The sequence below is a fragment of the Crocodylus siamensis genome, chromosome 11 (assembly GCF_052110815.1).
Source record: "Crocodylus siamensis isolate JL-2025a chromosome 11, ASM5211081v1, whole genome shotgun sequence".
Lineage (NCBI taxonomy): Eukaryota > Metazoa > Chordata > Crocodylia > Crocodylidae > Crocodylus > Crocodylus siamensis.
The window spans coordinates 13828112-13845987 of record NC_143405.1 but is presented as its reverse complement, the minus strand read 5'-3'; the positions used below and the strand labels follow the sequence as shown (position 1 = coordinate 13845987).

The window sequence follows — 17876 nt, the reverse complement described above, 5'->3', positions numbered from 1 at the left end:
GGTGATTGGTTGAATCCTGATTATGTAACAGGAGCCATAAACCAGGCATCCAATAATTTTTTTGGTATCACTAGGAACATCTTTGTCCCTTGGACTGCATATGACTTCTGTTGGCCTTCAGTGCATTGGCCAGACACCATTTCTAGTCAGGCCAATGCACTGAAGCCAGGGGCCCCACCACAGTTAGCTGGTATTTTATACAGAGTTCATCACTGCAGCTGTTGCTGGTGAAGACTTCTGGCGTTTGTGTACAACAGAAAGTTCTCCCAGGACCTGCACCATTTCCCATAGTGGTCTTCCCTAACTGCTGGCTCGTAGAACGTTACCTTCAAGACCTTCCAATATTACTGATAGCCATGGGAAGTTTTGCTTTTCTTAGATGTGTGCTTCTCATCAGCAAAAGTTGTGGACCCCTCCCCTACATGAGTCTTGCAAAACAATGCTGGAAACTAGAGGTTCCTTACACTCCTGTATCTCTACAATGTTCTCTTTTATTGACCCCTGCTAAAAGCAACCGGAGCATGATAGCTGTGAAGGTCCCACAGTCAGCAATCCTACTACATTCCCTATAGCAGCTTACTCCTGTGCAGGAAAAGAGGTGATGAGGCTCCTTTGGAAGTTTTGATTGGTTGCTCTGTCATTTATTTGTAGCTAATCACAAGGATTTTTGTAAAAGAGATCTCTTGTCCCTTTGCTCTGGGCCAGACCATTTGCAACATTTAGGGTCAGGAAGAAATGTTATCCCATAATGAGGTTGGTACAGACTGTGGGGTTTTTACTTTCCTCTGTAGTGGGGGCCATGGACCTCTTCCTTGGATCTCCTGAGCCCATTGTAACAACCCCTGCAGCACCAGGGCACTGACCACCATTGTTCTCCTGCTTTACCCATGCCAGGTTAGGATGCTGTGCCTTGTAGTTGTGTGACAGAGTTGATTTCTGTAGTTTGGGTAATACGTTGGGAAAGGATTTTTGATGGGATAGTTCGGACAGGGACGATCCTGCCTCAGGCAGAGGGTTGGACTAAGCGACTTCCAGAGTCTCTTCCAGCCCTACTTTTCTGTGAGTCTAAGGAAACACTGACTCCTGCTGAGATAAAATGGGACTGGAAAAATATCCAGCTCTACGAAAATTAATAGTCCTACATCTCTTCTTCATATAATCTAAGTAGCCTGTCACCTACAAAAGCTTATGCCTTTCTGAACAAGTTAGTCTCTAAGGTGCTACGTGGCCCTGCCTTCTGCCTGGCTTCAGATTAATGTGGCTACCTACCTTTACCTATCCTTCATGTAACTGTGAAAAGAGACAGAGAATTAGTGGACTCTTTACTCAGCTCAGAAAATAATCCTTGGAGGGCTTTCTGTAGTGAAAGAGAGGTGATGGGACTCATTTTGAAGTTTGTATCAGTTGTTCTATCTTATAATTATAGCTAATCATCAACAGTATCTCCTAACAAAGCTGTTTATTGACAGACCAGGTTGACCAGAGCAAGAGCTGAGTAGAAAACCTTTAACTAGCCATTTCAGGTTGACTCACAATGAGGAAAAAAGTAAGAAAAAAAAATTGTTAGAACAGCCACCCCAGTCCTATGGTTGATCTGTGAGAATTCATTTTGAATCTTTTCTTTCTTCTTTCTTCCATAAATCCAATATGTGTTTAATAAAAAAATATGAAATATGTGCTGTAGTCCAGATCTAAGCACTGGAATATAAATTATCTGGGTGAGGCAGTTATCTTTTCTGGAAAACTTCAATTGAGTTAGACTCTTGACATCTGTGAAAAATATACGTCTTAAACAAAGGCGAAAATAAAACAGCCCTGCCCATACAACCCAATACAGTCCAGTGCCAATATTGTTTAGCCAACCTTTGTTGTAATTGCCTCTCCTATTTCAGGCTGGTGCCAAGATTTCCAGCACTAGACAATATACCCAAAAGAGCATCCTTTTGTAACGGGCCATCGCAAAATACTTAACAGAGGTTCTGTCTTGGAGCAATTCATTCCACCCGCATAGAGGTCAAACACCTGGTCATCTGTGCAGATGCTGTGCAGGAAGGATAGGGAGGTGGCAGTCATATCATCCTCCTAAAGAAAGGATCAGCACACTAGGATCAGAGAATCCACATAAAAACAAATCCACATTTCCTTAATTTGACCCATGCAGGGCTGGAGCAGGGACCAGTTCTGTGACTTGAAATGATTGTGCAGGTTTCTGGTGCTGCTTCTGAGGGGGATAAAACAGGTCAGAGAGCTTTATGCTGGTTTTCGACACCGGCAAAGATGTTCCTCATTGCATTGCTCACACACTTACATAAAATATACATAAAAATGGATATGACTTCTCTCCCCAACACACACACAAAGGCAATCTTTCACGTGTTTGTGGCCCTGCTCATACCCTTTTACTGTTGCAACAAGAGTCACCAAAAAGATGACGGTGGATCGGATCTGTGATGCATCATAATTTAATGATCTCATCTTCACTGTATTGCAGCCACTGATAAAATTCCTCCTGCATGCCATTTCTCTCATCTCTCTCACTAAATTAGCTAGGCGTTACATCCAAGATTTATTTTACCATTATTCTTTTTAATATGGGTTTTCCTAATCTTAACAGGCAATGTAGGTAAACACTTTAAACTAAAAGCCTTATAAAAAAAGTTGAGTTTAATGTGCTAAATAAAGCAAATATGGAACAGAGCACTAAATCCAAGCAGAGCTATGGCTCAGCTAAACATATCCTTCTCATTATTAATTCAATGTACTGCAGAACCTTGCTAATTTGCCATTTGCTTATCTATTCCGTAATTCACACACCAAAAAATCACGTTTACTACTTTGCAAACATTTAATAATGAAGTTGGTCTAATAAGCTATCACGTTAGTAAGATGTCATATTGGGTTTTTTTTACAAATTAGACTCCTGCATATTTGCTAGTGTGCTATGAAGTAATACCACAAACGGTTCGCATTAAACCACACTTGGATAGCAAGTGAACAAAGTATCTTTAAGTATAGATTTTCAAAACTGATTTTAAAATTTCTCCCTTTGAATTAGAAAATAGCTTCAGTTTTCTTTGTCCACTAATTAATTTGCAGATATCTCCAATATGCAACATACCTCTTCAACTGCTCTGTGAGTTAATAGGGTTTTGTTATATATGATTTTGTCCCATGTAAATAATGTACAGTGTATGTACTGTTTACGTTCTGTCATGAAGGAGCATTGTATCCAAACGCTCTGGACTATACCCAGGTTGGATGTAAGCTGGAAAGAGTTTTTTGATTTTAACAGGAATTTTGTCCAAATAACGCAAGAGCCTGATTCAAAGCCTTCTAAACAAATGGAAATATTTCTTTTGACATCCATGAACTTTGAATCAGGACTACAGGGTTTGTCCCTGGCTTCCTTATCCTTCCAGTACCGTAGCAAACCCAAGTCATGTGGGCCCCATTATACATTATCTTTAACTCTTTAAGCTCTTGTAGATACAGCATTTTTACATGATTTTTTTGGTGTCAAGCCTGCAAAAAGCTGACTGTCTTCTGTTCTGGGCAGAGCAGTCTCAGTTCCCTGCTCAGTACCATAATGGTGTGATGAACAGTAAGATTTAGACCTATAAATGTTCTCCACCTCCTTACCCCCTGACGTTCCAATCAAGTAAGACAAATGCAATGCTCCTCCTTTCCCCCCAGGTGGTATTGTGTTGAATCCATCCTTTTCTCCTTCTCCCCCAGGTGGTATTGTGCTGAATCCATCCTTTTCTCCTTCTCCCCCAGGTGGTATTGTGCTGAATCCATCCTTTTATGGCATCCCCGGCCACACACATACAATGATCCATGAAATTGGGCACAGCCTGGGGCTCTACCACGTCTTCCGGGGAATCTCTGAGATCCTATCCTGCAGTGACCCCTGCATGGAAACCGAGCCCTCGTTTGAGACGGGAGACCTCTGCAGTGATACCAACCCAGCTCCAAAGCAGAAGCTGTGTGGGGACCCTGGGCCTGGCAATGACACATGTGGTTTTCGCAGTTTCCTAAACACACCATACAGCAACTTCATGAGCTATGCAGGTACTCGGGCTTTTCCTACGTTTCCGGGAGTGGGGAGAAGAAAGATGCTGTGTAATAAGTAGATTTAGGGGTGGAGTCATGAGAGACTAGATTGTAACTGGCTTATTTCAGATGGGATGTTCTATCGTTGCTGTGACCGGGTGTTGTCATTGAAATTCCCATGATACTTTTCATCCAAAAGTATGGTGGTCAGGGCTCAACTCTGGCAAACTGGGGCTGGGATTGAGCAAGGTACTGAAGCTAGTTAGGCGCCCTGATCCCCGTTAATGTCAATGGGATCCGAATGCCTGACCTCTGGGATCTCCTTTGAAAATATCAGCTTTGGCAGTTATGTCTCTCGTCCCTTACCAAAGTGGTAAATGTAGGCTGGAGACTTGTGCCAGCCACGTGCTTGGATGTGCCTGATCATACGCTTTGCTGTCTGCTCTAATATCATTTGCATGGTATGGGCTGGCTCTGTTTCCATCCCTCCTGTCTCTGCATCGCTCTGTCAAGGGTTCAAATCTGTGTCTTATGACTGGTATTATGTCTACATTTGGAGTGCTCTCCTAGTTAAGTAGTCCTGGTATAGCATCCTTACAAAGCACTCCTAGGTCTACAATAACAAAGCAGTAAAACCACAGCCAAGAAGTGAATCAAGTTATTCCAGCAAAGCACAGTTTGTCAATCTATTAAAGGGAGTTCTGCCAGCACAGGTGCATCAGACAGGGAACATACTCCTCCACACTGCTGGCTGACAAAGCTGTGCTGGCAGAAATCGGTAGTATACACATGGGCTGGCGCTCCGTGCTGACATTTCAGTTTAGCGCTAGGAAGGAATGCTGAGCTCTCCGAGTGCCTCTCCCTCAGATAACGCATGGGCACGGGGGATGGGATCGCTGCCCCTGCCTGCTGGAAGTTCAAGGGCAAACGAAGAAGCCCGGGTCGCTTGATGAAGGGGATAGTGTTCGATGCTTTGGTCAGCGTTCCCCTTTTCATGGGGTTCTAAGTCCTGATGGCAAGACTCCTTTACTCCGCAAAGAGAAGGTGCAACTAATGAGTGAACTATTTTAGTTACAGTTGCTTTCAGGTATATTTCTACTCCTGCCATGGCTAGATTTTTCATGCAAGGGGCCATGTGAGTGGCCTGAGGCAAAGAGGAAGTTTGCTTTATAACCAAAATACATTTAAGCCTTGAATGTCAGTGAATTAAAGCAGTGCTGATTTTTTCTTTTCTTTTCCCCTCTTTTAAGGTGTAGTTTCAAGGACAAATTTGTACAGAGCAAGCCAGCTCCTCACCACATGTTGTGTACCTCTTGTGAGCACAATAGTAGGAAACCAATTCTACCTACTAAGTTTCTACAACAGTCTCACACCTGGATGTAGTTACCACTTTTTGGTAATAACACACCTCCAATCAATATTTTCAGGGATGTGGACAGGGGCAATAGCCCTGGAATGGGGAATAAATGTTTCAATGTGCAGAGATTTCTTCTGTCTGGAGAGAGCCTTCCTTGCTAACTCTATCAGCAGATGACACCGACAGGCAGAACAAAGAGATATCTATCTACTAGTGGGAACTAGAGATGTGCTGGTGTTGGGGACAAAAATTATTATTTATTCTTGAAAAAATAAGTGAAGCAACACGATAGGCATCTCTAGAGCTCATGCATGAATCTGTTTGTTTGCTTTTTTTGTTGTTCCCAGTGGAATAAAATTTATATCAGGATATCAGATCTTTGTAGAAATACCTTTGAAACATCTAGGTTGAGGTCATGCAGCTCTAAATTCTTGCTTGCCTGCTTTCATTCCAATTAATATCTGCTTGTGTGTCTCAAATATATCTTCTTTGCTCTCTTTGGACTTAACCAGACAGGTAATATTGACAAGTCAGTCTGTCTGTTTAGGTATTTATTTGTCATCTTGCGTCCAGCTCTGATATCTGAGCACCAATTTAATGTTTAAAGCTCTTCTCCCACAAAACAGCCCATGCAGATATTTAGACTGACTCCAAGCTCCAGCAGAGAATGCAGGTCATCTTCCCCCTGCGCCATTGTCTCCAAGCTCTCCTGTATATATTTTATTGTTCCTTTATGATGGCTATTAGAGGCCTTTGTGCACTTTGGGGCTTCCTTGAGGAATATTTATGGCTTTTACAGGATGCTCAGGACCATCAATAATTATTGAGGAAATCCAAGGATGCTACATTAATGTGGCTTCTTGCATGTAAACAGCAGCTTCGGGCTGGCCACTGGGATTTAATGGATATTTTCAAATCAACTGCACCTGCCTATCTTATTGTTGTGCTTGATGAGGGGAAGTTAGTTACTCTGTGGAATTTGCCAAGGAGACATACTGTAAAGTACACAATCCCTAGGCAGTCTCCTGCATTTGGTTCAGCAAAAAAAAAAAAAAAAAAAAGTAATGAGCGCTGCAATTTAAGCACCGATTCCAACCAGAGCAGGCTCCTTGTGCTGTCGTTTGTGGGAGGAGTGGAGAGAATTCTACCAAGTCAGTAAATTCAGTCAGCTTTTAAGACCATTTTCACGCTGTCCAATTCTGCTTGAGCTCAAACCTGAAGGCATCAGAACCCCTGCTAATATGTATAACTAAACCTTAAACTATATCAAATTGGCAACATATTCAAATAAGCAAACAACTGACCCAGCTTCAGTAACCCACCACTCTCACAACAGCGGTGCAAAACTCACTGGTACTTGCACCACTGTTGTGTCTAGAATCCCTTGCTAAGATTCAGGCCCTGTTGAGCTACATGTTACATGCACACGGTGAGAAATATTTCTCTTTGGTGCTTGCTGGAAAAGGGCCAGAATGGAGGAAAGGACCTTTGACAAACTAAGGTGCAAGCTTGGGAATGGTGAGCTCTGGGTTGTCCCTGCTCTGTGTGACATTGGGCAACTCATTTAGTTTTCTCTGGGCGCATCTACAGGTGCATTCATGTGCTTTTGCTACTGTGCATTGTTTAGTACCTCTAATGTGAAGTACTACATAAAGGCACATTAGGCTGCCCTAATGCACAGTAGCAAAAGCACACACTTTTTTAGTGATGCTTAATGCATGGTAGCCTATTCTACTGTACATTCGCATATTAGCACAGTTTTCTCCGGGCCACTTTAATGGGCATTGGAAGAGGCTACTGTACATTAAAGCACATGTATAGATGTCCCCTCTGTTTAGTAGTGAAATATGGTTTATGGCCTTCCTGCCTGAGCTAACATTGCTGATGTTTTTGCAAATGGTTGTCTCTTTAGTGTCCCTTGCTTCCTTCTGGCTATCTAAGGGGGTGGCAAGTGGGTGCTCCCTCCTTTTCTGTCTCTGAGAACAAAACTGCTTAGTTCCTTAACCTGTTAGACTTAAGAGTTCAGGAAGCAGTCCAAGAAAACCTCCGATCTTTGGAGACCAAAACAAGAAAAGGAAACTTCCATTTCTTGGTGCAGGTGGTTCTGTGTTTCCCCTGGGCCCTGTGACTGCCCCATCAAAAGTCCTTGGTACCACATCCTAAGTCCTTGTTACATGGGGCAATCCCTTTCCCTGGACCTTAACTCATAGCTTGGTTGTAGCAGAAAGATACTGAGAATCAGGATGAGGACCTAAAATACTTTCCACAAATTGGTTTGGACAAGTGTGTGTGATGGGATAAGGGAGGAGGGTTTGGAAAAAGAACCTTACACTGAATTGTGCTTTTGTTCCTTTCTTTTCCTACATTTCCTTTTACATGAAAACCTTTTCCATTTCCAGTCACAGTGTAGCTCCAACTCTGATCAAAAGAAGCTGCACTCAGGCTTTCTGGATTCTTTTGGACCTCTGTGCATCACTGTTCACCTTGGGGTGATCTTCAGGATCTTCATGTGTGCCCCAAGACACAGGAAAAAGGAGGGATTCTTTTTTTTACTTCTGTTTCCTTTCACCTGTCTCCAGAAGTGATGACTGCACTAATTTGTTCACAGGCCATTAACTCCTGCACTCTGGGAGAGCCCTTCCTGTCATCCGCAAGGAGCTCAGAAGCTCACATTTACCAGCTCATAATTCTCTCTCCCTCTCTCTCATTCTTGGCTTTCAGATGATGACTGCACCAACTCTTTCACGCCCAATCAAGTAGCAAGAATGCACTGCTACTTGGACCTGGTATACCAGAGCTGGCAGCCTGCCAAGAAGCCAGCCCCCATTGCCATCGCCCCACAGATCGTAGACCGAACATCAACCTCCATCACCCTGGAATGGTTTCCTCCCATCGATGGCCACTTCTTTGAAAGGTGATCATGAGTTATTATATGCTCTAGGAGCTTCGAATTAACCAAAGGCACCAGTTCAGGAAAGCACTTAAATACATGCTTGAGTTCCTTCGTGCTTAGAGATGCTTTCCTAATCAGGGCTCGTCTCAGTAGCTTATTGATCTATTTGTTCCACTTCCACAAGTTCCTTTGCTTCTTGACCAGGCTGTAGCAGTCTGTCTGGACCCATTGTTTAGTCATTTGAGGAGCACATATCTTCCCTGCTATATATAAAAAAAGCATTTAAAATTACTGATTCTCACTTTTGCAGTCTCTGTTTTTTATATGAGAAGTTCTCCATACACAATTGTCCATTCACAAACAGGACTTCTGAATGCAAGCCCCTGCTATGCCTAATCCTATACTTTTCATGTGCAATACACAACAAATCATGCTGCTGCTGCAGTGACAACATAAGAAATAGAGGCCCTGCAGTTCCTTCCAGTGTTTGGAACAGCACACCCCTTTTGCTAGGCAAATAGGTAACAACAAGGAGTGGGCAAGGCTAGGAGATCTTTCAGAGCCACTTGTACAGTACATCTTAACAGCTATTGAACAACTTCAGTTAAGAGATTTTTGTCCCCCTTGCTTCAAAATGTCTGTACAGCCTAACTACTCAGGCTTGTTAACTGAATAAATGATTAGGCTGGATAAGCTTGTAGATCATAGAAATCATAAAAAGTAGGGTTGGGAGGGACCTCAGGAGGTCATCTAGTCCAACACTCTGCTTTAAGCAGAACCAGCCCCAACTAGTTCATCCCAGCCAAGGGTGGAGATTTCACAACCTCTCTGGATAACCTGGTCCAGTGTTTTATTACCCTTTTAGTGAGGGTAGCGTAGACCGTACAAGCTTCTAAGTATATGTCAGAAAGAACTTGTATAGGAGATGGTGTGTGCACATGGAGGCCTGTAGTTAGTTATGCATATTCAATATAATAAAAAAGATTAATTCTATATTAATGAAAACTACGTGAACAAGCTGGCAGTTCATGTTTGCAAAAATCACAATATAAAACGCTTGCATGTATGCAGCAACCTGTACTACTTTGTATTTCATTAAAATATATTTATGACCAAATTGACTGAGTTGTGGTAGTGCTGAGAGATCTACCAGTACATTTCCTGCAGACATTTGCATTCTTAGTTTTTGTATTACAGTAACCAACTTTGTTTGCATGGAATTTCCATGGATTTTTAAGTTAAAAATAAATTTGTGTGTCCACTGGAGTCAAAGCAATGTGCATTGAATTTGTGACATTCCAAATACAAGTATATTAGCACATGAATGGTCTTAAGTGTCAATACTCACATTCATTTAAATTAAAATATTTCAAAAAAAATATTGTCTACAGCACAGAAAAACTTCCCTCTTGGGCAAAAAGGTCAAGACAAAAAACCATGCACCATTTAAGATGCAATTCCACTATATTTTGGATTTACATGATACATAGAAATTTGTTCTAATCCTTTGCACAAGAAGGGATTTCACCATATGTGCATGATAAGACAGCTAATGCAGTAACAGATCTGATTCAGTAATGAAACTAAGGAGAGGCAATTGGGGCACCAGCCCCAGGTGCCGATTTTTGGTGCAGGGAGGCATAAAAATAATAGCCACTGCTGCTGCTCTCCTAGCTACCATGCCACTGCTGACAGTGCAACTGCAGCTGCTGCCCTGTGCACCACCACCATGTAGGGCCCAGAGCCTCCCAGTTACAGCTCTGATCAGATCAGTCATGGATCTAGAGCAGTGGTTTTCAACCTAACAAATTTCAAATGGAGGTACGGGCCCTTTGGAATTGTAAGTCTAGGTATTCACATACTTTTGACTGATCATAGTCATCTTTTGCAAACCCCTTAAACAGTCTGTGGACCCCCAGAGGTTCACAGACCACAGGTTGAAAACCACTGATCTAGAGGGCTTCAGCACATTACCATTTTCTTTCATTCTAGTTATGCATCAGTACAATGTGTTTTGAAAACATGGCCCTAAAATGTATAGGGTTTTGTCTGAAACAATGAGAATTAGTCTGGCATTTTTGGCCCATGATCATCCATTTTTAAAGGTAAATTAAGTTTCCCCCATATGCATTTAATTTAGATTTCATAAGTTAGTTGTTGTATTTAAATAAATCCCATCTGCCTGTTAATTAATCTTATATCAATATTTTTTCCTTAGGTAAAAGAATGTGTCTCTAGTATAACTTGAGGTCTAAGAAATATGTATATTTTAAATAACTCATAACTAGTTGTTGCTTAAAGGGTACACAATGAATAGCCCATTAAATTTAGATTTCCATAACAAAGTTATTTTCTGTTAACTGAGTACTGATTTCTTTGAAACCTGTCCTTTGGGACTTGAAATCTATGTGGTCAATATTACTGAGTACAGTTAGCACCGAGACATTGTTAAGAGGTTTATATCCAGTTCCTTGTTTCTTCATATTAAAAGAAGTTTGCTAAACCTAACTTAAACTAAAATATTTCCATGGCCTTTAGAAATGTCGCTGAACTATTTTTTTCTTAAAACTTAATCGTTCTGCTGGTAAGTTTGTTTCTTTCAACAGATCAGAACTGTTAGGGGGTCCAGTCCAGCAAATGTGTATTCATACACTTAACTTTAAGTACTTATATAATCCAGCAGGACTGCTTACATGGTTAAAGGCAAGCACACCTCAGTTTGCAGGGTAGTCCCCACTGTGTGAGAAAACTCAAAGGTGAAAATAGATATATATGTCGTTTCACCTGTATGGGACAAGGCTGTATCCATGCAGTGATATTTAGTCATAGCGCAAACCTTGAAGCCAAATCTCACTTGCTTCATTCAAATGAATAGATACATCTACTGCAGTAGAACTATTCATACAAATACCAGAACACAGATTCGCTGCTGCTGTGTGCCTCTGGCCTGATTCTTACTCTACTGAGACCATTTTTACACTCCCCTGGCAGTGGAAAGGAGACTAGAGAGAGCATATATCACATCAATTAGATATACATAATATGTATTGTACGTTAAGTCCCATTTATAATGGCAGAGTAGTATAAAGCGTTCTTGAGTCAACTGCACAAAACTGAGCTGTATCTGCTAGCAAAGAAGTAATGCATAGCTAGCTAAGATATCTCTGCATGGTATTGCATTGTGACCTGAAGCCCCTGGAGTTGCTTGTCTTTTAGAATTAATTCATGTTGCCAGCTCTTGTCATTGTTGTTTGAAGTCCTGCAATACTAAGTATTTCCCTTTAGTTTTAGCTTCTGGAGTCATGTGATTAGATAAAAATGTCAGCTATTACTTAACAAAAAAAGTATATTTCCATCCTTTTTGGTTGCAAAAGAAAGCTTGAAACATGACCTCTAAAGTTTCCAAACCAGAAAAAAGAATCCCAGCTCTCTTAATCTCAATGATTTGGGAGGGGTAGGGTGGAGGGGGAGGAATCGCATTCATGATTTTTGAATGGGTGCAGTTGACCATATTGTATTCTTGTCTTTCTATGAGGGATTCTTTTAATTTACTCATAGCAAAAGACCAAGGCACCTCAGCAAAGGTTGCTCTACCAGATACCCACACTAGTGTAACAGTCCTTGTGAAGAAGTAGTCTAAGTAGTCTCCAGTAGTCCAGAACGTCATCCCTGCTTGTGTGTCTGGAATCCTTGGCATTCCTGATGCTCCCAGCTATTGTTTGGAAGAACCAGTCTTGTGAACTGAAAGCCTCCATATTATCTGATTGTCCCACAAACGCATGTATTAAAAAACCCCCAACAAAACAGCAGCAGCAGCAAATCACATGAAAGCAAAAGGGGGATAAAAACGATCATTCATTTCCCGACTGCATCTCCACACTGTTTTCATCTTGCTGTTGTCAAACATCCATTCATGTGGATACGGCTTTGATATGCATAGGCTGAATGTAAAGAGTTATTGTAGGGGAGCTATACAGCAAGTCCTGCTTGGGTAATAAGCACTGAGTGCTTCTGATCTTCCAACTGTTTATCAAAGCAAGTGCATTAGTTTCCATGGATGTGATAATACCTTGTTCTTTTCATCACTGTATTTGGTGCAATACAATTTCTAGATCTAAACGAGGGTACTTCCTTCCTTGCTTGCTTTCAATACCTCTGAGGACACAGAAGGAATTCTGAACTCCAAATAGACATAAGTAAACTTCAATCTAAATACAGCCATCCATGGTATGAAAGCATGGCAGATTTCCCATTTGCTATTGGATTGCCCACTAATCTTACTGAGACTGTTATGACAATTGTCTCAGTAGAAAGCAGTGGATCCACTTCACTGACTGGTTGTTTTGCTGGAATACATCCACTCTATACCATGAACTCCATGCCACTGGAGTCTGCCTAGTATTTGGCTTCTCACATAACACAGAAAGCTAGATCCTCCATCACCCTGCACTTTTGGTAGCTTACTACATTAGGACAGAATGAAGGCATTTTCAGAAGAAAACTTGAGTGTGACTGGTTATCGTTCTGGTTGGGTAGCATTTTGCATTGGTGTAAATGGCTGCATTAGGTACCTGGCAGCAGAAAATCTGGCTCAGAGTTTCACAAACCCGTAATAGCAAAACCCTAAGTGGTTCAGATGTCTATGTCTGCTTATAGGATTTATGTGCAAAAGTTTGCATGAATAAACAAACCAAAAGCTTTAGCCCAAGAGTTATCCCCAGCGTAACTCCTTTTTAGCCTATGAGTTAAATCAGGGATGAGTTTGGCTCCTACGCTGGAAAAGTAAAAAGAAGAAAGTGTTCACAGACTTTCCCACATGATACTCCTTGTGATTTTTCTTACCTCCAAGTTGTTGCTGGTAAAAGAAAATGTTTGTCCATGAGCCTACAGTTTTTTTCCACCATGGCAGCCTATGATGAAACCATATAGCTGCTAATTTGAGTAAAAGCAGTCCTAATTGTGGAAACTTGGCTTTTGATTCCCGGTCCTCATCCAGGACCAAGTGCAGGAGTCTCTTTGCTGAGAAACTGGAAGAGTGCTGCTACAGGGGGTTCTGTCCCCCATATCCATAGATTGTAGGGAAAAAAAGTGCATGATGATAATGCTACATTTCACTTCCCTAGTGCCTCTCAGCCAAGGGCCTTATAAACATATGTCAATTAATTAAGCTTTATTAGTTTCTCAAACAATAACTACAAACAAAGTAGTTAAGACATGCCCTGTAAAGTATGTAAGTGGTATTAACCAAATTTTGCAGGTGTGTAAACTGAGACACGGAGAGGATAAGTAATATATAGCTTGTGGCAGGCACTATAGGAGGTCAAATAGAGAACAGGAAGCAGAGCAAAGGATACTGTGATCCTTACTCTGACCTCTGTACACACGTACTTTTAATTTCCTCCAAAATGTTCAATGAACACATCCATTTGTTTACCTGTGTTGTTTAAAATGCACATGATTTCTCCTCAGAAATGAGCTCCTGGCATCATTGACGTTAATGGCCATAATATTGTTCCCATTGCTCCAAAAATTCACTCCAGGTCCTTCTTCCTGACAATTCCCCTTACAGCTTCATGAAAGAGCCGAAGGAAAAAAAAAAAGATTTGAAATCACTGGACATGTCTACATGAGACATTTACTGCACAGGTGAATAATTAGCTGTGCAGTAAATGGTATGCCCAGGAGCAATAAGTTGCAGAGCAGTAAGCTCTGCAGTTTATTGCTGTGCATTAACAGCATGTGTAGATATACCTACAATCTACAAATAAGTGTTGCTGTAAGATCCTACAGCAAACAGAGTGAATCTGGGTTTTGGTCATTGAAAGAGAAGCTAGACCCCAGAGCCCCATAAGAGGTCAAAGCCTGAATTCATATTTCTGAGGGCCCTTCCCGTCTTACCATTCTCAAAGAGCTCAGATATAGGATGCCATTTCCTAGTTTTACAATAACTTCTAGCTGAGGATGCCAAAAGACCTGGCTAAAAACTGCACAAATAAGCCTCACAACTAGAACCAGTCAAACTGCTAATCACTAAGAATTAGCGTCTATTTGTGGTGATGAAATTTGGTTTTGAACCAATCCTGATTGATATCCATACATATCTGAGGCAGAGTGCAAAGTAATTGTTTTATCTGGCTCTTGCTATGCGTGTTGTGCCTTTGGTGCGCACACGTTTTTTTTAATAGGCATGCAATAAATAGCAACTAGTGAATCTTTGGATGAATTATGGTGCACACTAACATTTGGGAGGCTTCCAAGCCTTGCAAATATTTTAATACATACTTCAAAGTGATGCGACTGCCAGGAGCATTGAATACTGGAACTAGTGGGTTAACGCCCCAGCAGAGGCTAATCAGTATTACTACCGCAGTCACTAGAACTGCACCAGTGCACATCAGTTGTACTTCTGGTTCTATGAATTTAATAGCAATAATATTTGTGAATCAGTGGGTTGTTTCTTTTTCCTCATTGAACATTGGAAGGAGCTCATGTTAACCATATTTTATGTACGAGGAAACTGCAGCCCAGAGAGGTTAATGCCTTACCTCTGGTCACTAGTGGGGCCACAGATGAGTCAAGAATAGAAATGAAATCTCCTGATGTCACTTTGTCTGCTTGAAGAACTAGACCAGGCATCTTCTCTCTCATCAGGGCTTGATCCCCTTTTATTAAAGAAAAATCAAACAACCCAGCATGGTTTTGCAAGTGCCTGGCCTCGTACAGGTTTCCCTCGCCAACCACAGGGGTTAGGTTCCTGAAAGTTCCTGTGGCTGGAAAAATTGTGGTTCATAAGACAAAAGGTTTATGGGAAAAATGGGGTTAGGGACTTGAATATAAATAATAAAGGAACATACAGTGTTTTATATTCACCACACTCTCTCCACATGTTAGACAATCCAGCAACCTCACTTTTGTTTCCAAGGACACCACTTTCCTTGCCCTCTTCACAAATTGCTCACCTTCACCACTCACTCACTGAGAGGCCATAATTAAGGGCAAAATGCAAAAATCACTAAGAAATTGAGAGAAAAATGCAGAGCACCTGCAACTGAACGTTAATGGTGTGAAGCACAGCGCAAGACTGAGCGTGCATGTGGAGATGGGAGTGTCACGGGTGGCTAGCAAGAGCACGGGTGATTTGAAATGGCAGGTGGCAGGCTGATGCATGGCCACCAAAAACTGTGGTTACTCAAAATTGTATACCGTGTTAACCATAATGGTGTACGGAATATTAACCGTGGATACTCAAAACCGTGGTTGGCAAAACCTGGTTGGCAAGAGAAACCTGTATATCCCACATGATCATTACATGGATATAGACTTCATAGGCCATTATACTGAACCTTCAGAAGGCCAGAAAGTGTTCTTTGCCAGTGCCTCAAGGAAAGAAGGTTAAGTGAAATTTAGTCTTGTTGCTTTTAGCATAGTTGAATGAGCTGCTTATTCAACTGTTACTAAGTTGGTGTGTTTTCCTGTTTTCCTGGCCTCCTAGAGAAGTGGGATCAGCATGCGATCTATGTGTGGAAGGAAGAGTCCTGGTGCAATATGCCTTCAGTGCCTCCTCACCAATGCCATGTGACCCATCAGGGCACTGGAGTCCAAGAGAAGCAGAAGGTGAGTAGACAGGATGGAGGAGAGGACGTTTTTGCTATAGAAGCAAAATGGTGGTATAGTGGTAGTAAAGGAGGAGAACAGAAAAGGACAGAGTCAGATAAAACTGATTATCTCCACAAGTAGTACAATGCAAAATAAAGCTCCAGGAAATGTATAGGAGCAACTTCATCTTCAAAGTAACCCATTGACTGAAGCCTCTGCTGACACATGCCTGTACAGCTCCCATGTAAGTCAATGGGAGACGAACATACATTTCAAGAACAGGATGTTCCAGGAAACTGTTCATTTAATTTATCAGGATTCTGTTACTTTTGCTATTACTGGGTGCAATAAACTCCAAGGCAGTTTGAGCCGGAGTAAACTAGCCCTGGGGGCACCCAGGAAAGCAGCAATTTGAGCCAGGGTACAGCAGTTTACGACAAGGCTGGGGACATAGGGGGTCAGCCCCAGGCTCTGGGTGGCAGCATCAGGTAGTGGAGAGGCTGGCTAGGGCAAGAGGGTGCTAAAAATGTGCAGCCAGGTGCCTGCTGGCTGTGCTGACAAGGCATAATTTGTGCCTGCAGTCAGCACCGACATGTGCATTTAATTGCAGTTAATTATCTCACCATAAGATAGCGGGGACCCTGCTAGTCCCCGACAGTAGTATCTTACAGTGGCATTAATTAGTTTACTGCAGCCTAATAGCATCACATGTGTAAACAGTTAGGCTTTCCTCCACAGTTAATTAGTTTACTCCACAGTTAAGCATATGTGTTGACATGGCCACTAAGTACTAATGTACTCCATGAATGCCAGCAGTGGAGGCAATGAGAACAAGATACTCTACATCAGATCAACAAGATATTCTACATTAGTGTTTCTCAACCTGTGGGTCATGACTCAAAAGTGGATTGCAAGAATATAGCAGGGCACTGTATTATTCTGGATTTTAGGAAGAAGCAGGAAGATTCCTTATTCTCATTAAGCCTTTATTGTAACCAGTAACTCCTGACCCAAAATGGTCCACTGACCACTTCCTGTCAATGATATTGTTCTTTAATAACTGTTACTACTACAGGCAGTATCCCCAGTGGTGGCCCAAAGCCCCTGGTGGCCCCCCAGATTTCCCTTTTTGCTCTGGCTGTGGCTTCTCCTAGCCCTGGCCCCACCTTGGGCAAGTTGAGATCTCCAGGCCCCTCTCCCGCTGTGTCCACCTCCTGCCTTCAGCCCTTCTCTGGACCCTGGCCCTACTAGCAGGCCAGCGTGATTCTACCGGGGTCGGTTGTCCAGCCTACCAGCCAACACTCCCTGATGGGCCCACTCTCAGGCTACTCAGCAGGTCTCTTAAGCTCTCAGCCCCTATCTCTGAGCTGACCTGAACCCCATGATAGGTTTTATACACTGGGCCCTTGTCTCTGGACTTCACCTGGACCCCACAATCAATCTTCTGTGCTGAGCCCCTCAATCTGGGCTCCCCCCAGCCTCACAATAGGTCTTGGGCTCTGAGGCCCTCACTTTGGGCTCACCCAGACCCCAGCCTTGGTCCCTAGGAAGCTCCTCCAGCCCCTTAGTTCCCATCCAAATCTCCAGACTGCTTCAGCTGTCCTCTCTGTGCTGGGGCTCCAGAGCTGTAGTCCTTCTGTTGAGATGATGTTCTCTCTGCAACCTCCAGGATCTTTCTGTTGGGCTTCTCTCAGCACCTGGATTTATACCAGTTCTAAGCCCAGCCATCCTCCTAAGTCAGATGACTCCTTCTATCCATCTGCCCGCTTCCTGGGTCAACCAACTCCACATTAGCCCTGGCCCACACCTGCCAGCAGCCTTGCAAGCTGTCAGGCACTCCATGTACTCTGCCACATTCATGAACAATCATGGAAAAAGGCAGAAAATCATGGATTTTCTCTTTTAAAAGATTAAAAATGGGAAACTGCAGGTTTCCTTTTGCAGGCTGGCAGAGTTCCAGCCTGCAAGAGACAGCCT

General features: G+C 42.4%; 1 protein-coding gene across 3 annotated transcripts in view; it reads left to right on the top strand.

Moving 5' to 3' along the window:
* PAPPA (pappalysin 1) overlaps positions 1–17876 on the top strand; it is a 238127-nt gene that overhangs the window by 73919 nt on the left and 146332 nt on the right. For all 3 annotated transcript variants that reach the window (XR_016438474.1, XM_090021909.1, XM_090021910.1), the window contains exons 4-6: positions 3778–4071; positions 8132–8324; positions 15796–15917. Coding sequence is in view for 2 of the 3 variants with exons in the window: in XM_090021909.1 (XP_089878035.1) it covers positions 3778–4071; positions 8132–8324; positions 15796–15917 (609 nt within the window). In the remaining variant the exon portion in view is untranslated. The remainder of the gene's footprint in view (positions 1–3777; positions 4072–8131; positions 8325–15795; positions 15918–17876) is intronic.